The 20,008-nt window shown below is 44.5% G+C and overlaps 1 protein-coding gene across 2 annotated transcripts; it reads right to left on the bottom strand.

Moving 5' to 3' along the window:
- Positions 1-733: 733 nt before the first annotated feature.
- HMGCS2 (3-hydroxy-3-methylglutaryl-CoA synthase 2) lies at positions 734-19,716 on the bottom strand. 2 transcript variants are annotated; one of them, XM_019458023.2, is made up of 10 exons: positions 19,514-19,715; positions 14,754-15,208; positions 11,167-11,292; positions 10,421-10,585; positions 8,817-8,982; positions 6,835-7,005; positions 5,430-5,536; positions 4,698-4,823; positions 3,145-3,256; positions 734-1,094 (listed from the first exon to the last, which is right to left on the bottom strand). In XM_019458023.2, the coding sequence occupies exons 1-9, from the start codon at positions 19,615-19,617 to the stop codon at positions 3,150-3,152; spliced, it is 1,527 nt and encodes a 508-aa protein (XP_019313568.1). In that variant the 5' UTR covers positions 19,618-19,715; the 3' UTR covers positions 734-1,094; positions 3,145-3,149. The 2 variants fall into 2 exon arrangements, with proteins under 2 accessions (XP_019313568.1, XP_019313569.1); XM_019458024.2 differs by lacking the exon at positions 10,421-10,585 and having other exon boundaries at positions 19,514-19,716.
- Positions 19,717-20,008: the final 292 nt, after the last annotated feature.

Raw genomic sequence — 20,008 nt, 5'->3', positions numbered from 1 at the left:
GGGGTACAAACCATCTTGTGGTGGAAAATTTCCCTGGTAGCTACCAAAATTTTTTTTTTTGGCTGGAGGAGTAAAAAGCATGCTGTATTAACCTCTGCCCTGTGTTTGTTGCCCCAGATAACACTGGCAAGGCCTGAACGAGGAGCTTTGGTTGCCCTTGAAGTCATTTCTAGCCTGTTCTGCGTGGTGGCATCATTAGATCAGGGAAGGAAGCTGGGCGCAAAAGCTGTTTCCCCTAAGCCTCTCAGAGAGTGGAACTGGACGGAGAGAGGGAGGGTGTGAGGTGTGTGCTTAGCAGTTTTACAGCTGGGGGTGGGGGGAGCGGTGTGGTGAGGAGACTGGGGGCCGCGGAGCCCGAAGGTCCAGCAGGCTTCTGTGCATGTTGACTGGTGCAGGTTTTGTGCTGGTTTCCGAGAACTATAAGAGCGAGTTCCTCCCTCTAACTTTTGCATTGTGTCATATGGGTTTATATAGGGGCACCTGGGGGGCTCAGTCGGTTGAGCATCCAACTTAAGCTCCGGTCATGATCTTGCGGTTCATGGGTTTGCGCCCCACGTCAGGCTCTGTGCTGACAGCTCAGGGCCTGGAGTCTGCTTCGAATTCTGTGTCTCCTTCTCTCTCTGCCCCTCTCCTACTCACACTCTGTCTCTCAAAGATAAATAAATATAAAAAAATAAATAAAACAGTTCCCGGTATAAAATTTAGAAATTGACAGAAAAACTTAAGAAAGGAATGAAGCTATAACAGCACAGAAATTTAATAATGATACAAACAGCCACGAAGCTGTGATAAGCAAAGTTATCTGGGTGTTTTCACAGTTCTGGAGGGCAGCGATTGTGAGCTAGGCCTTCTTTCCAACCCCTCCTCCCCAGAAGACCGCTGCAGTACCATAAGCCCTTGACAGTGATTGTGGCAGAGAAAGACATAAAGAGTGCTAAGGATGGCCCCTCACTCTCCAGGGGCAGTGCTTCTGGGGGCTACTGTGTCCGATCCAATCCATTTCCATCTAAGAGTGGGCTTTTAAAAATATGATCCGTGGGCAGAAATTCTGCTGGTGTAGATTTCTCAGGAACCACTCCATGGATCTGTAGAATTTAAAGAAAGAAAAGAACCACATCAATGCAACTCTCATCCTGGGCATCTCCTCCTTGCTCCTGGTACCTGTTTCTTGCCTGAGGTGAGGCTATGCAGAGGGACTCTCCTACCTGGTCCTGAGGTCTGGGGAGCTCTGCTGCCCACCCAGACCCGAGCCTAGGTGCCTGAGCCCCCCCTGTGCCCCGTGCCACGGGAGCCAAGGGACACATCCTGCCTGATGCAAGAGCAGGCTGGTTGGGGTGCCTGGGTGGTTCAGCTGTGCTGACAGCTCAGAGCCTGGACCCTGCTTCGGATTCTGGGTCTCCCTCTCTTTCTGCCCCTCTCCCACTTGCACTCTGTCTCTGTCTCTCTCTCAAAAATAAATAAACGTTAAAAAAAATAATAGTAAAATAATAATAATAAAAAAGCAGGCTGGCAAGGCTGGATGGTGATGAGACGGAGCTCCCCAGAGCACCACACTGACATAAAATCTAACTCAGCTAAAATTTCATTGTGGTAGGTTCCTCGCTTGTACGAGTTATCAGCATGAGAGAGATGACGACAGGAGCCCCAGCTTTCCTCTTCAGAGGCATCATGTTTATGGATCGTGATGGGAAGGGAGCCTAATTCGGAAACTCTCCTTTGAAAGTCCCAAATTTTTCTGTCTCTCTCCTCTTTTTTTTTTTAAAATTAATTAATTTATTTTTTTGAGAGAGAACAAGAATGAGTGGGGGAGAGGCAGAGAGAGAGGGAGACAGAATGAATCCCAAGCAGGCTCCACACCATCAATGCAGAGCCTGATGCGGGGCTCGAACTCATGTACCGTGAGATTGTGACCCGAGCCGAGGTCACACGCTTAGCCGACTGGGCCCCCCAGGCGCCCCCCTCTCTCTCTGCTTCTGATGCCCGAACTAGCTTGACGCATGCAGCTGTCTCCTCTTTGCCACTGACTTGCCCGTAAGAATCAGACTGCAAACAAGCAAGCCAGCAACCAGTGGCCCCAAGGCAGTGCCAAAGTCTGTGACCCTGCTCGCTGAGCTCGTGGGTCCACCACACCCTGCGGGCCTGGCCCGGCAGGCCCCTTGTCCACCTCGCCTGGCACTTCACATCCCCGCAGGGGAGGCCAGGCCGTGGGAACCGAGGACATCTGCATCCTGTGGTCTTGCTGCTTTATCCGCATATCTCCTTTCCCTGCGGGCTTCCTCCTCTTCCCTTGCTCCACACCTTGTCCTTCGCAAACCTTTTTACCCTTCTTCCTTCATCTACCAAAGGAGGGACACTATACACGTACACACACAGGAAGTATTTGGGGATTGCATTTATTGAGATTTATGGGTCGTTGCAGAAATTGCTTCTCCCTCCTCCATTCTGCATTTTACCAACTTGCAAGATAAACCGAAGGCAGATGTCTGAGTCCATGAACTACAAGATTCTAAATCGGAATTCTTGACTTTCCTTTTAAAAGCACCCAAAGAAGTCTCCCATGCCCCCTTCTCAGGCAGTCCTCTGGCAGGAACCCTTCTGTCCTCCCCACTCCCATCCCCTGCTGAGTTTCCACACCTCACCCCTTCCTCCCCAGGAAGGACTACATGGTGAGGCTCCCTTCCACCCAAGCTTCTGGCTCCAGCAGAATCCCCAGCACCCTGTTTCTTCATGGATCTGCCCCCAACACACCAGTGAGTACCTTTCCTGAAGCCACTCATCTTTGTTACTGGTCTGTCCCCGCTGGAAGAACAAGTCCCACAGGCTCAGGCTCACAGCCTGCTTCCCCTCATAGATGCTAACTTGGTTTCTGCCAAGCTTCTAGGGAACCTTGCCCTGGTAAGCAGGTTGGGTAAACAAGTTGCCCCCTTTTTTTTTTTTTGACATTCCCAAGTTTCAAGCATGGCCCTTCCCCAGCTCTAGTCGTTCCAAGGCAAAGAGCCCCAACAGTTTGACGTGGTCCTCGTGGTACAAACTCCCCACCTCTGATCACCTTGGAGCTATCGATCCAGCCTGGCCTGGTGACACTATCGGAACTGCATCTGAAGAGGAAAAGCTCTGTGCCACCAGCCCTGCAGAATCACTCACCACCTTTAGACCGGCCGCCGGGCGTACTTGCGACGATGTAGCTCATCCACTTGCTCCAGGTACCAGGTGCCTGGGAACAAGCTGCTTATGTCACCAGGTGGTGAGAAATTCACTGTGGAGGGAGCAGAAGCAATGCTTAGGGAAGGCTGCATGGGGGTGGGGAAGAGACAATAGTCTGGGGATGCCTTCACGGTGAAGCTGTCCTGCCTGTGCTGCAAGGGGCTGTGAGGCCACCTGTTACCTCCCCCCCGACAGAGCCCGGGACCAGCCCAAGAACCAGAAGCAGCCATCTTGAATCTAGTATTTGGCTTGCCTATTAGAACTTTTCCTCAAGGAGTATGACCTTTCCCTACAGTAAACTCACCCTTCCTCTATTGAAGTCCTCATCATGTCCTTTTGTCAATGCTATCTGGCTTGAGGTATGTGTGCCTTTGAGCTTCCTGGCTTCTAACAGACACTTCCTTCCTAGCCCTAAATTCTCTGGATCTGATGCATTGTAGTATTTCTGTTCTTTGTCCGTCAGCATTCATCTTGGGTCCTGTTTTTATTTTGTTTTTCTTCTTTATTCTAACATGTCCCCTGTTGCAGACATGCAGACTACTAGGTCTAAAGTTTTCCAGAACGTTCCCATTTCTGTGAATTCTGTGTCCTTTACATATCACACTGCAAGCCATGTGTCCCAAGTCTTTGAGAAAATATGTTTTGTTCTGGTACTGGTTTTAAAACCACTGCCTGGGTGGCTAGTCGGTTAAGCATCATGATCTCATGGCTCATGAGTTCAAGCCCATATTGGGCTCTGTGCTGACAGCTCAGAGCCTGGAGCCTGCCTGGGTCTCCCTCACTCGCTGCCCCTCCCCTGCTCGTGTTCTGAGTCTCTCTCTCTCAAAAATAAACATTAAAAAAATTGTTTTAAACCACCATCTGGTCTTTCCAGTTGTAACTTTAGCTTTTGTCTTTTTTTCCTTTGTTGCTTTTTTGGGGGGAGGGCAATACTTTTTTTTTAATGTTTCTTAAGGAAAGGGGGCAGGTAGGCAGAGATAGTAATATCTGTTGATAGCTTATTTATATACATTAATTCATTTAATCAATTGGCAATCCTGCAAAGCTGGTAATGACTTTAGAATGAGACAACTGAGTAAGATTTCAATAGTTTCCCCAAAGATAAAGAGCTGATGTTTGTCATAGGTCAGTTTAGATTGGAATATCCAGCTCCAAAGTCTGGGTTCTTTCACCTGTTACACAGATAGCAGTTTTCAAGACCACGCATCTAGTATCCTTGGGACTACACTGTCCCGTATCCTGTTTTGAGTAGGTAGCTACAGTCTATCCTGGGAAGTTACATGCTGCCTCCCCCCTCTTCTCTACTCTGCTAAATGCTTCCCCACTCAATTCTTGCACCCTTGGACATAACAGGTTTTCTCCCCATCATATCATAAACATATTTGCGCTGGCCCGCTGTAGTCCAGACTTCCGATGAATCCCCAGCTCTCTGCCCCTGGCGTGGAATCTGAGAACAAAAATCCCTCTCTTTCTCTTCCTGCCCTTTTTCTTACCCTTATGGTAGAATTGTTCTCTTTGGTCCATTATTTCTGTGAACTCCTCGGGAGACATACGCTTCCGGGAGGCGAGGCGTTTTGGCAGGTCTGAGACACTGGACACCAGCTTCTCCAGGGGGGATCCTGGGAGACAGTGGCCAGACTGTTAAATCTACTTCACGGTCATTATCACTGCTGCTGACCATGAGTCCGATAGACAGCGAGGTTCTGTGAAAGTTCAGACCCTGAAGGAAAGTGCTGTGTGGGGCTTAGCATGTCAAGAAATGATAAAGGTCAGCAAACATAATGTTAGCAAAACATACAAGCAAACACACTCATCCAGTCAAGGTATGTCCCACACAGTGCTTACGTGTGCACCCCTGATCACATCTGACATAAAATAATCAGCAAATATTTATTTATTGGATATCTCAAACCCACCAACTTCCCTTTAACCGGTTGTGACAAATGACCATTGATTATTTCTTGCCTCGTCTATTTGCTGGAACGACCTGACTTGTTCCCCTGTTTTTGCCTTTGTTTCTCTTCAGTCTAGTCCAAGTAGGAGCCAGGCAAATGCTTCAACTACATAAGTTAGACAAACTTACTCCATTGCTTAAATCCCTTCAGGGAGTTCCTTGGCTTTTAATCACAACATCGTCTGTCAAGATAGGAGCCTCAGTAGTGATGAGGCAGAGCGTGGTTTCTTTTACCAGATGAATCTTACCAGAAGTGCCTGATAGAACTCACCTGGAGAAGCATCCTGGGACACTCGAAATGAAAAAAAACTCGCTGCCAAGCCAGAGCCGTAAGAGAAGGCCCCAATCCTGGAGCCAGCCAAGTCTTGGGCAGAGTGCCTGCAGGGAAAGAAATCAAAACCCCAGAAACGTATTGGCATTATACTCTGCACTTCAAATAAGCCACCAACCTATCGGCCCAATCTAGTCAACCTCTTGCAAGTAGAAATGGGCTCCAGGCTCTCTACGCAAATAGGGACTTTTGGAAGACCCTGGGGATAGGCCCAGAGAGAAGAAAATCTGCCAGGAGGAGAGCAACTAAAATCCAAGCTACCGAAGGCACAATGAGCATAACGGAATTTGGGGGTATGAAAGGGGCTCCTTCTCACCTATGAGGACAAGATGAATTCAGTGAACTCGAAGTTTGGAGGTCAGACCAATTCAAGGCTTCCATGTTTGCTGGTAATGTTTCACCACATGTAACTTTTTTATCATCCCCTCATCAGTAATAATTTTATCGAGTTCATATATATATATATATATATACATACATATATATATCTTATGTTATATACAGGTACTATAGTACAGGTATCACCTTATAAAACCCACAAAATAGAATATCAACAGAAATACCAAATAACATCTGAGCACTTGCTGAACACTACTGTTTCAATTCTTAAAAAAAATTTTTTTTAATGTTTATTTATTTTTGAGAGAGAGACAGAGTACAAGCGGGGGAGGGGCAGAGAGAGAGGGAGACACAAAATCCGAAGCCGGCTCCAGGCTCTGAGCTGTCAGCACAGAGCCCGACATGGGGCTCAAACTCATGGACCGTGAGATCATCACCTGAGCCAAAGTCAGAAGCTTAACCGACTAAGCCGTCGAGGTGCCCTTAATTCTTTTAGACATTTAACACTCATCAAAACCCAAAAAGGTAGGTATTATTAGTGTACACATTTTATAGATGGGGAAAGTGAGGCACACAGAGGTTAAGTATTTTTCCAAAGTCAAAGCTGATAAGTGGTATTTGAACCTAGGTTGCAGGTTCTACAGCTTGACTCTTAACCACCAGTTAAGTGCTCTCTAACTCAGTGGAGTGCTGTGTACTCTCTTCCTAAGTACAGAGACTTCAAATGGATGGGATAAAAACATGCACAAAAGTGCTCCTGTATACTTGCTGCATCCGGGCAGGTCTTGCACATCCCTTGACATCATACAACATCACATTGGAGACCATTGTTTAATACCGATAGTAAAGCTGCCTATACATATACTTTTGAAACAAGTTTCTTTCATTTTCTCTCCTTCTTTCTTTCCTTCCTTACAAATTTCTGAACTAGAAGAGGAACCAAACTTGGTTGACCCCTCTGACCGTGGGTTGGGAGGGAGATGGTGGGACCAGACACAGTACTCACTGGGACAGAAGGGAAGCCAAGCATCCATATAGCGATGAGGTGTATGTATTCCCGTTGTGCGTGGAGAGGTAAAGGGAGGCCTTGGTTTTCTTGTTGAACATGTCCAGAGAGGCCTTTTGAAGTGCCTTATCCAGGTCCTTGTTGGTGTAGGTGTCTTCCAGCTTTAGCCCCCTGGGAGGCGGCCAGAAAAACAGGCCAGGTGAGACAGCATAAGAGGGGAGGAAAGTAACAGCTTCTGGAAAGAAGACTTTGGGGCACGTGTTTTTATTATAAAATATTAGGAAATACAGACAAGCACAAAGAAAAACGATGTCACTAAGAGTCCTACCATTCAGAGAGAGCACTTAGGTCATACTGTTCTTGCGGAATACATCCTGCTTTCATAGAGTTAAGTGGAAAATAAAATCATGCTATGCATTCTACTCATCATGCTTCCCTGGCTAATTTTTCCTATGACATTAAATCATCTTCCATAACATTATTTTTAAAGGCTGCAGAACGAGTCATGGTACAACATGCCCTACCTTAACTACTCTCCCCACGCCTGTCCCCCAGTGAAAACACTACAGCAAAGAGCTACCTGTTCCCTTCAACATGTGGATTTACTGAACCAAAAGGTGTGCACCTCTTCAAGGCCTTTGCTTCGTGTTTTCCTATTTCTCCCCAATGTCCTTGTGTCAGTTGACACGTCCATGGTTGCCTGTCTTCCCAGAGCCTTGTCACTTCTGGGTGTTCAAATTTTAAAACAGCTATGTAAGGAAAATGGTAACTCGCTTAGATTCGTTGCCACTGAGTGCGCACGTTGAAAAATAGGATCGTGTGCATTTCTTCTTCGAGGAAATTTCTGGTCCATATCTTTTTCTCCGTTTTCTATCAGGGTGTTTATCTTATTGTTGATGAGGCTTTCATATATTAAAGACAGTAAACTATTACCTTTGGTGTATATTAGAATTTTGTTTTTCATGGGACAGAAACACTACTTCTAAGACATGGATCTAAGACATGGGTCTTAGAAGCAGTGTTTGTGCTAATTTTGATATTTTAGTTAGTGGTGAGGTTAGTAGGGGCAGTAGGTTAGCAATAGGGGCAAGTGTTGGTAGAATACACCAAAACTTGAAAAAAAAACAGCTACCAAGAATAAAAGGGAATATTTTCTTCCCAGTGGGAACTGTATATTGAAGAGTCTTCTTTTCTAAATGTCTTGGAGTGATGCCTCAATAAATAGTACTCTTCTAAGGGGGTGAACTAGACTATCTCCATTTCATAGGTGGAGGAAGTTGAGGCAACAAGTGAGACATTAAACCAAAGGCAAGTGAGAATGAGGCCTGACGCTCCTGAAGTTGCCATCCCATACTGTGATTGTCTGCTTCTAGGTGTTTCTGTAAGATCCTCAAGGCAGGGACCAGGGAGTCACATTCATTTTGGTGTCCTTAGAGTTTAGTATGATGCCTGACGCATAAAATGTTTTTTTGACTTGGGACACCTGGGTGGCTCCGTCGGTTAAGTTTTGGACTTCGGCTAGGGTCATGATCTCATGGTTTGTGGGTTCGAGCCCCGAGTCAGGCTCCGTGCTGACAGCTCAGAGCCTGGAGCTGCTTCAGAGTCTGTGTCTCCCTCTCTCTCTGCCCCTCTCCCGCTCATGCTCTGTCTCCCTTTCTCTCAAAAATAAATAAACATTAGAAATTTAAAAAAAAAATGTTTCCTGACTGAATGATTTAGCCACACTCCCTTTCCCCTTTTTTTCTTATTCTCTGAAGCTTCTTATAGCCACTTGATCTCGAGGTGCTGGCAAACGCCCTGTGCTCCCTGAGATAAAAGGAGGAGGGCGCTATGCAGACCATTACCCAATAACTCGTGGACTCCGTGTCATTTGTATTGTGTTGGAGGATTGCCCCTTCTCCCCCCATGGCTGCCTAGACGTGCAGAAACCTCCTCTTTCCTCAGCCCTCACGAACGTCTAGGTTCCCCCAAAGAGGACTCACCTGAAGTCCTCAAGCCCCTTATACAGGCTGGTCTTTGTGTTGCTGCTGGCTGACAGGAAGTCATTGAACATCAGGCGAGCCAGAGATTTCTGGACCATCTTGCAGAAGGGCGTGTGAAAGATCATAAACTGTAAGTCATCGAGAGTGAAAGGCCGATCGATGCCAGCTGGAAGAAGAAATGTGAAAGCAAGGATGTGCCATGGCAGATGAGCCATTTAGACCTGTGTCCCGCAACCTAAGTGTGCTGAGGGACTCACAGCCTCCAGCAACCCACATGGGTTTGTTCATTCACTTAACGAGCATTCTGCTAAGCACTTACTTAAAAAGAAAGAAGTGAGAGAAACAAATATTTTCTTCCTCTCTACTGTAGCCAACCTTTCTGACAGATAATTCCTCCAAATCAAACTACTGTTGCATTACTTTCTCTATTTTTCAGAGGAGGAAACAGAGTCTCTAAAATATGAAGCTAGGGCATGTGTCCACGATTACCCATCTTGAAAACGGCTGACTTTGGATTTAGGTTCTGATGTCTCTGACTCTACACCCCAGACTGTCTCTCTCACTCCAAGGAGGAGGGCAACGTGCCCTCTGCCCTTAGGAGTGTTTATAATTTAGTGCTGAGAGTCAAAGCAGCATCAATCAAATTTCGTAGGAGGTTAAGGAGCAAAATTAGAATGCCAAAAGGATTCCGAGCTGGTGAGAGTAATTAGCCAAGAGCGATTTTATAGTGGACGGGAGGTAGAGAGGTCCAGGTGGACTGCTTAACCCGTGGGGTCGGTGGCAGCTGGCATTCCTCTCAGCATGGTGGAAAGGGTCAAGAAGTGGCTCCTTAGGCCACCCCTAGAGCATCCGTGCTCTGGCACTTCTGTACATGCCTTTTCTTACACTGATGCTTGTCTGGGCAGGAGTACGCAGTTAAGAACCCTTGTATTTTCTTTAAAGTAGATTGCTCTGTATTTTTAAGCTGAAGTTTGTTTCTTTTCTGATTACGAAAGCGGTACATGTTTTCTTAGCAGGAAAACTCAGAAACTAAAGGTGAAAATAAAATTAACTTGTAACATTACCATCCAAAGACAAATCACTAATACGTTAGTGTACCAAAAATAGAGGTCAGATTTTTCAACACTAATATGTTAGTGTACCAAAAATAGAGGTCAGATTTTTCAACATCAACCAGACTTTAAGAGGTAGCAAACTACAAATCATGAGTCAAATCACTCCTGGCTTCAACAGAAACAAATCCTAGCCCCAGTAGGAGGTGGTTATTCTGACTCACCACAGTACGTCCCCAGGTGGCTGACACCCACTGGTTTCCTACTGGTGGCTTTGGTTCTGAATTGTTTCTTTTCTTTCATTTAACTTCATACTTGAATTTGGATGGCTTCCAGATGGACTTAAGCATAGACCCATGGAAGGGTGTCAAAGGAAGGGTACTTTCACTCTTGATGACTTACAGGGTGTCAAAGGGTGTCAAAGGAATTACATGAAGCAGTTCTCTTGAGATCATTTTTGGAGGAGAGAAGAAACCTTGTCTTAAGCTTTTAGGACAAACCCTTGGCCCCATGGAAATAGAGTCCCCATTTTCTACCCTCTGAGCCCCATACCTTGCTTCCACTGGTTCTGGATTTTTTGACGGTATAATGTGTAACATCTGTCCAAGGCCCGTAGGTAGCACTGGATGGAGAGCTTCCCATCCACCATTGGGTACTCTGTAGCCCCATCTGGTTTGTAGAAGTCGTATACGTTCTCCATGTGGGTTCCCCTAAGCCCTGGCAAGGCACACAGAGGGATTCAGGACTGTACAATGCAGTCCCCACAGAGCAGAGAGGATAGGGGAACCATGTGCCAATAATTTCTTGGTCTTCCTCTGTCTCATGCTCAAGCCTGAACCCACTCAACATCCCTCACACATTCAAAGGAAGTTGAACAGATTGTTGCCCTTATAGCATGAGATGTATATTTCCCTTTCCATACCTATACAGGCTTAAAATCTGGAATAGATGCCAAAAGTCTCAAGGGAGAACCTTTCTCCTCATACCCAATTATCTTCTTTCATATTCAGTTGCCAGTCTAGCTCCTTAAGGGTCCTCATCTACAGCATCAATGCCACTCGTTCCATGCATCATTATCCCCATGTGTGATCGTGCAGAAGAGGAAAGCTCACCGATCCCTCTCTTCCCTTCCTCCCTGCCCTTTGCTCCCCAGTACATACAGCCTTTTGAAGGCAAGCAATGTCATCCTCAAATCCATACTTTAGCTCTGCATAGTGAGTATGCCAGTTTGGGAGCTATGTATTTGACTATGCCATGCACAGTCTCTTTGTACCACATATCCACAGTTTATCACAGACCTCTCTCGAGGGTCAGAGGGGCCTTGGGTCCAACCAGCATGGCCACGGCTCCAGCCCCACCTGTGGGACGAGCGTTACCACTGGGATAGACTGCAATGTCTCCACAGACCACCATTGCATAGCGACCTGTAATGAGAGACAAGACGTAATTATCATCACTACCAAATCTTGAGTAGATGGGGTGCTTTCTATGACCCAGGCACAATTTTAGGTAATGAAGATAGACCAGTGAACAAAAATAAATATCCCTGCTCTCACAATAGGCCTATATATCAGGTACAGTTATTCCCTCTTTATAGACAAAGAAATTGAGGCCCAAGGAACTTAAGTCACTTGGCCAAGGCACACAGCTAATAGATAGTATGATAAGGATTTAGGGTCAGGATTCCAACACAAATTCATTGAAACCCAAGAACCTTCTTTTAAGAATTCGAATAACTCCCAACTCCATCCCCAACAACAAAAATATTGTTTTATATATAGTTTATATATAGTTTGGAAACTATAAAAAAAAGTATTTAGAAGCTGTTAAAGAAAAGATTAATAAATTTGGCTATCTAAAAATTCAAACTTTTTATCAGAAACAAGCTCAGACAGGGGTGCTTGGGTGGCTTAGTTGGTTGGGTGTCCGACTTCGGCTTAGGTCATGATGTCACGGTCCGTGAGTTTGAGCCCTGCATCAGGCTCTGTGCTGACAGCTGAGCCTGGAGCCTATTTCAGATTCTGTGTCTCTGTCACTGCCCCCCGCCCATGCTCTGTCTCTGTCTCTCTCAAAAATAAATAAACATTAAAAAAAATAAAAAAAAAGAAACAAGCTCAGACAAACTGGGGACATATTTACAATATTTAAAATCAACAAAAAGCTATTTTCTTTCATTTATAAAAGTCTCATAAAAAAAAACAAGGTATGTAATAGGAGAATGGCCAATGAACATCCCAAAAAATATTGAAGTTCTCTTATAATGAAAAAAAAAGACAAATTCTTATTTTTCCCTATTAAGTTGACAAAGATTAGAAAGTTTGATAATATGTATTGTAAGAATGTACTTTTTAGTACATCTTGAAGAACAGTTTGGCACATTCTATCAAACTTTTATTTATTTATTTTAAAAGTTTATTTATTTATTCTGAGATAGTGTGTATGTGTGCGGGAGAGGGACAGAGAGGGAGAGAGAGAATCCCAAGCAGCCTCTGCTCTGTCAGCGCAGAGCCTGATACAGGGTTCAATCTCACTAACCGTGAGATCATGACCTGAGCTGAAATCGAGTCAGAGGTTCAACCGACTGAGCCACCCAGGTGCCCCTCTATTAAACTTTCAAATCAACATATGAAGCAACTCCATTTCTAAGAACTTATTCTTACCACATTATCACAAGCTATTATACAATGTTCATTAAAACATTTTTTTAAGGGCACCTGGGTGGCTCAATCAATCGGTTAAGCAGCTAACTTTGATTTCAGCTCAGGTCATGATCCCAGGGTTGTGGGATTGAGCCCTCCATTGGGTTACACACTGAGCATAGAGCCTGCTTAAGATTCTCTCTCTCTCCCTCTGCCCTTCTCTCCCACTTGCAGGCTCTCTCTCTCTCTCTCTAATTAAAAAATAAAACATTTTTGTATAATTGTAAAAAATACACAGCCTAAAGATCTATCAATATGGGACCAATTAAATAAAGTTTGGCATATTCATCAATAGAATATTGTAAGGCTTTTCAAAGATGAAGTAGACCTTATATATAGGGATATAAAATGACCTCTAAGACATCATGGAGATGAGGAATAATATGTACAATGTTAAAAACTAAAACTGAATACTTATGTGTATGCTTGGAAGTACATAGAAAAATTCTGGAAGAATATATAGAAACCGTTAGCGTGAAATTCTGGAAAGTGATAATGAGGTGTTGAAAGGGAACTTTTTCTTCACTGTCCACTCTTTTGTGTATGTGTATATTTTTTAATTATAAATTTCAATTACTTTCACTAAAGAAAAAAAAGAGCAAAAATTGAAGTCTGCTGGACAATCTGAGGCTATACGACTTTTTCCTTCCCTCATACCCTACTGTCTTTCTGGAGTGATTCTGAAATTCCTGGTAAGTCCCAGAACCATCTCTGTCCATCTGAGGGATCCCAGGTGGAACGTTGGCCAGGTCAAAGCAGAAATCCCACTTACACTGATTTTGTCTAGTCTTGGTGGTTGCCATTAGGCTAAAGTTTAAATACGCTTTTGTTTTGATACAAAATGATTCACATCTCAAGTTTTTTTTCCTCCCTCTGACCAAGACATCATGTTAAAGAAGGATGCCCTCCTGTGGAGTATGCTGCCACTCAGCAGAATCTACTCATTTGAAATCACATGCTTGAAGCTTATGATATTCCCGAAAAAGGTTCTGAGTTTTGGTTAAAGGTTGGTGAGTGTCCCTTGCCCTTCATTTCTATTCTCCAACTAAATGCTTGACTGGACATATTGGTGATGACAGGAGTAGGGGTTGCTGGACAGGCAATAAGTGCCAAGTAGGAGAAGCATTGTAAGAACATACTTGATGATGTAGGGGCTGGGACATCCCAAGTCAATGGAACCTTTGATGGTGAGGCTACACAGAACAGTCAGAATCAATACTGAATGGATGTGTGAATTGCACTGCCATGCTGTGTGATCAGAGGCAAAGAGTTCAACTCTTGGCCTCTCTTTAAACAAAGAATATTTGATTAGATAAACTTTAAGTTCCCTGCCAACATTAAGACTTTACAATTAATGTTAATTATGGTTTCTACAGTTTTAAACTCTAGTTTCCAACTTAGTAAATATACTAAGTGCCTTGACAGAAATGTTCTTTCACGGCTCTGTGAATCTCTTCTACAGTCTTTTTACCATCCCTGCAAGGCAGGTCACCAAATAAGAACTCTGAGGCTCGAAGTGGTTAAGGGACTTGTCAACAATGATCAACAGAGCTAGGTTTCAAACTCTCAACTTGTTCTGTTTCTCTTGGACATTTTCTTGCTATCACAACAGGTGTTCATCCTCTAATATATCATTGAGGGAAAATATAAGTAAGAGACAGGATAATGTTCGTATGTTAAGCAAAAAACAATTTCCTAGTAACCAGGAAAGGGAGAAAGAGAAGAAATACTCTGTGTACTAGTGTATCCTGTGATTCTCTGGGTCTATTTCTACCAGGGTGTCTTCCCCTTAACATCTAAACTTGTACAAATTTCTGTCTCTCAGAGGCTAAAGAGAAGCTTACAAGAAAGAGGAATATATTGGGCTTGGTTTGGCATCTCACCCCTGCCACACACTATGTGTAAGATATTGGACCCTCCATTTTTTCACTGATAAACTAGGCATCAAAATCACTTCCTAGGCTGTTGGAAGTGAATGGCTATGTGCACATGCTACCTAATTAACAGTATAAAGCTATATAAGTCTAAGCATTTATCATCATTGTAGTTGTTGATGACAGCAGCAGCTGTATAAATGAGTTGTCCTTCATTCCCTGATGAAACCACTGGGGAAATGGAGAAACAAAACTAAGGATCCAGCCTTGAACCCAGCTCCTATCTTACACGAGGTCTCAGGCAGCACCTACCATCCCAGGAGCTGGACTCTACCCAGTTGGCAGCATTGAAGAGGGAGGCAGTGCCACCGTAGCAGGCATTGGTGGTATCTATGCCCTCAATGTCAGTGTTGCCCGAATCCTGGAAGAGCTCCATGAGCACTGTTTTGACAGCCTTGGACTTGTCGATGATGGTCTCAGTGCCCACTTCCAGCCTGCCCACAGAGTCCCACGGGAGCTGCGTGCGTTCCATCAGCTGCTGTACCACCGTCAGGCACAGGGAGTTGATGTCCTCCTGGACTGAGCAGAAGCCCATATGGGTTTGGCCCAAGCCCACTGTGTACCTCCCTGCTTCCACATTGTTATATTTCTCCAGGTCTGTTTGGTCCACATATTGGGCTGGGAAATAGACCTCCAAGGCAAGGATCCCCACATTCTCTGGCCAAGTATCTGTTTTGGCCAAGGGGACAGCAGGAACTGTAGAAAACCTGTAGTGGAGATAACAATCAAGATCTTACAAGTGGTCTCCAGCCAGTCTCCTCAAAATATAACACAGCAATTATTTCATCCATTTTTCCTGTATTTTGAAGCTATATTGTCAAATGAATGCAAATTTGAGATGGTTATCTTTCTGTTGAATTGACTCTCTTATCCTTATTAGATGTCCCTCTTTATCTTTGTGATATTTCTTCCATAAGGTCTACTTTTCCTGATGTTAAGAAAGCTGCCTTCTTTTTTTTTTTCTATTACTGTTTGCATGGTATATCTTTTGCTGTCCTTTTATACTTTTAACTTCTTAGGGTCTTTATATTCAAAACATATCTCTTCTAAACAGCACATAGTTAGGTCTTTTTTGTTTCTTTTTTAACAAGTCTTACAATATTGATGCTTTAGTTGGAGTAACTAGTCCAATTACATTTATTGTGATGACTAATATAGATGGGATTAAATTGATTATCTCACTATTTATTTCCATTTCTCTCATATGGACTTTGTTTCTTTATTTCTTCTTTCCTGGATTCTTTTGGATTAAGCGAGTATTTATTATTATTCCATTTTATCCCCTCTTTTCCGTTTAGCAATGACCTCAGAGAGATTACAATATACATGCTTGGTTTATTGTACTCTAACTTAAATTAATACTTCTACTTTCTGAACAGTGAAAAACCATACTTTAGTTTAACTTCATTCATCCTCTCCCTCCCTTTGAGCTATTATTGTGATATGGTTTACTTCTACACATGTCATAAACCCCATAGGATATAATTTTAAAAATCTATCATTCATTTTTAAAGTGCCCCTCTCATTAACCTCCTTCCTCCTTCTTCTTTCTTTTTACTTCACAAGAACACACTTATTGTTTTTCTACTTTTTAAGGCACTTTGATGCTTGATTCCATCCTCTCTGCTTTTCTTGATTGGGCCTCCCAATATTTACTGAGCACATCCCACACAATGTTCTTGATGCCCAGTAGTGAAGACGACATCCTTTGTGCCCACCAAAAGAGCACAGTCTAATGGAAGAGGCATTTTACAGCTAAATACATAGTGTAAGAAGCAAATGCTGTGAGAATATGGAAGACAGAGAGAATAATTCTAAATGGAACAGAGAGGAAATGGGGAAGGAGACAGTGGAAGAGGGAAGAGATAATCTGTTTCTTTCCTGGACTTACCCACCTTGCTTTAACACTGACTGCTAATATCCCTGGTGAAATTCTGGAGTTTCTCCTTCCAGCTACAAGTACAGAGCTCACCAGGTCCACCTCCATCTGTTCACACACGAAAGTACCTGAAATCTGGTAAATTTAGTGATATTCTTCCTTTTACAGATGGTCAAATCATGGCATACGTTGGTGAAGTGATGTGCTCAGAGTACCTTCATAGTTACTCATGTGTTAGAAATACCCTGTCCTTTCACCACCTTGGGTGTCACCAAGGCACTCACGAGGGCCACTAGGGTCCTTTGACTCCTATCTGGCTACAGAATTCCTGACCATGGTGAGGGACAGGATGGCTCCACAGGCTTATACATTTAGCTGTATGCCACCAGAACAGTAGCTCAGGTTGAGTGCATTTGTCAATCATCTTGAGGATTCTGGGCTTCTGGTAAACCCCAGTTCTCCCATCAGAAAGGTCACTTTGAAGTGCTGTGAGGCAAAGTGGGTCACAGGATCACAAAACAGTGAGGCAAAGTATAAATGTTCATCCATTTCTGACAAGAGAGGTTTGGAATTTAGTTATCTGCCCTATTTATTTGGTGTTCCTCCCAAATAATTGGAGTTTGTACTATCAAATATTTGTGGAGTGTCTTCCCTAGTACATAGGAGCTAATGGTTAGCCAGCACTGGTCTTGTGCTTGGCTAGCTTTCCCCTCAGACTTGTTTTCATTCTGCCTTCTCTAAGCTCCCTCCCTCCCTCTCTTTCCAATTAGAAATCTCAGCTTTCAAGGAGAGGTTCCAAGAATCAGCCACTTGGTAGCTTTTGTAATGATCTTAGTAGAGAGATATTTCTGGAAATGGATTCCAGAGATTTGAAGAAAAGTTAACATGTAGAGGCTTCCAGAAACATCAGACCACTGGAGTTAAGGGGACCCTTTTAATCTTGCATTTTCTCTAGAGAGTAATCACTTTATTTCATTTAAAACTGGTTTGTTCTGAGGAGGTTGCTTGGTTCAAGAATACACATTAAGCTTTTATTTCTTTATTCCATCTCTCCTCCTTCTCTTGTGTTTCAAAATTCACTATTATATGTCAGGCACTGTGCTAGGGAGAGGCTGTAGAGGTAGAGAGGGAAGGCAAAAAACAAGAGGAGGTCAAGATTCTTTTTTTTTTAATTTTTTAAATGTTTTTATTTATCTTTGAGACAGAGAGAGACAGAGCATGAGCAGGGGAGGGGCAGAGAGAGAGGGAGACACAGAATCCGAAGCAGGCTCCAGGCTCTGAGCTGGCAGCACAGAGACCGACGTGGGGCTCGAACTCACAGACCGTGAGATCATGACCCGAGCTGAAGTCGGACAATTAACAGACTGAGCCACCCAGGCGCCCCGTGGAGGAGGTCAAGATTCTTGAGGACTTCCTTGACCAGTGGGAGGAATAGACGAAAACATACATATATACATGCATACCCCGACGGAGAGCTAGAATGTGATAAAGGCCTCAAGAGAGATATAGGCAGAATCCCACAGGAGTTTGGAGGAAGCAGAGATTTCTTATGGGTAGAAGGCTCAGGAAACATTTTGTGGAAGAGGCTACATTGGAGATCAACCTTGATGGATGAGTGGAGCTTCTGCTGATGAAGAACTGGAGGGGGGCGGGGCGGTGGGATGGCAGTCACAGTGGAGGGTGACTGAATACAGTCCCCTCCTGTGGAGTGGAGAGTGGAGGGGATTAGGAACACAGCACAGGAGAAAAGTAGGTGGGGACCATCAAGTGGAAGGCACGACTCTTCCTTAACAGGCAGTGAAACATAAGCTAAGATGGGAGCAGTTCTTGGGTTAGATTTTGAGCTGGTGTTGTGGAAGGGACAGAAATACAGAGAGACCCATAAAGAAGATTGTTTTTTTTTGTTTGTTTGTTTGTTTGCTTTTTTTAAAGTAGGCTTCATGCCCAGTGCAGAGCCCAATGCAGGGCTTGAAGTCAAGACTCTGAGACCCAGACGTGGGCTGAGATCAAGAGTTGGATGCTTAATGCTCATCCAGGCCACAGAAAATGGGATGAGCTATGAGTACATCAGAAAAAGGAAATGTGAACAAAGATCCCAAGTGTGAACCAAGGATGCCAGAAGGAGAGGCAGGTTGGTTGAGCTCTGAGGTTTGTCTCTTTCTGGGAAGCCCACTGTTGCTTATTAAAACAAGCACACCTAGGTCAATCCCTTCCTCACAAATACAAAAACAGGTTAAATGCTGAGCTGGGACATTAGACTTGTCTAAAAAGGGTGGGGGAGAATGTGGACAATGGCAGAGAATCAGTAAGAGAATAAGAAGCTTAAGGAGCATCAGCCCCTACTCTACACATTCATACAGCCAGGTTCCCTGAGTCCCAGGCAAGGGAAGACACTAGATCATAGTCATTTTTCTAAGTATTCATGGAATGCAGTGTGGGAGGAATGGGCTAGTCCCACGGCTCAGTGGGTCCCGAGGTGCTAGCTGTAGTTATTTTACTACCAACGCTGGTAGGCTCCAAGCACATGGGCCAAAGCAGAGGAGTGTTTACGAATAAAAGGTATGTGTGTGTGCTTCTGTGCGCAACACATTGCGCATGCGCGCACACACACACACTTATCTTTACATCCCATTTCCCCTTCTCATGAAATCAGAGAGCAGTGAAACATGCTTCTGATCCCCAGTCCATTGGGAATCTTGCTGCAGTGATTGAGGCAGCGGGTGTGACTAACATTGCAGTTGGCACAGAATGCTGTGGGTCTTGGCAGGAGCTCAGGGTAAAGGTGGAAACAGTGGTGGAGAAGAGAATGATGGGGCGGGGGGGGTCCCCTGGTACTGATATTTCCACTGCTTTGTGCAGCTGGGGGAGTGAAAGATGTCATCTGTGAACAACAGGTATCAGAGGTTCGGGATCCCGGAGCTCTGCAGCTGAGGGACCACCTGTTTAGAGAGAAGGTAGCTGAGACCCTAAAGGGGTTAACTTGCCTATCTAAGGCTGTGCACAGGCCTTGCCCACTTTTCACTGGGATTCTACCAAGCTTTTCCTCAAGGCAGGCCCTCTGCCCATCTTTTACTGGTACCACGACCCTTCTCAAAGAGTGGTCTGCACAGTCCCTGGGAACAATGTGACTCACCTTTGGTGGGCTCCTGGGAGAAGGCTAGCAGGTGAGAGGGAGGGTTCCTGCATTGCTTTCTTCACTTGCAAGACCCGTTTCACTGAAGTCAACAGCCGTTGCATTTCCAGAGAAATAAGCAGAAAGCCAGCGATTCACAGTCCTTGGGAGAGTTACCCAGAGGTGCCCCATTAGGCTTTATAGAACTCTGAGATTCCTGCCTCTGGAAGCCCCACCCCTGCTTATCAAGGCTCATTTGGCTTCTAAAACTGGGCCAAAGTTCTCAGAACATGGGCGAGTCGAAGACAAACATCATCTCTCCAACTTGTATGTAGCTGCCCTGAGCCTGGGCATGTGTGGGGGTGGATGGCTCTGATCCCTCCTTTCTCAGCCTTATTTATAGCCAGCCACTTCATGGGGCTGTGATGGTCCTTGCCACACATCCTGAGGTAACACCACCTGGCCTGTCTTGGACCCTGGCTTCTCAGCTGACCTATTCTTGCTTACTGTTCCAGA

The sequence above is a fragment of the Panthera pardus genome, unplaced genomic scaffold (assembly GCF_024362965.1).
Source record: "Panthera pardus isolate Hobbes unplaced genomic scaffold, ASM2436296v1 HiC_scaffold_11, whole genome shotgun sequence".
Taxonomy (NCBI): domain Eukaryota; kingdom Metazoa; phylum Chordata; class Mammalia; order Carnivora; family Felidae; genus Panthera; species Panthera pardus.
The sequence above is the reverse complement of the archived record's forward strand: the minus strand, read 5'-3'. Positions and strand labels throughout refer to the sequence as shown.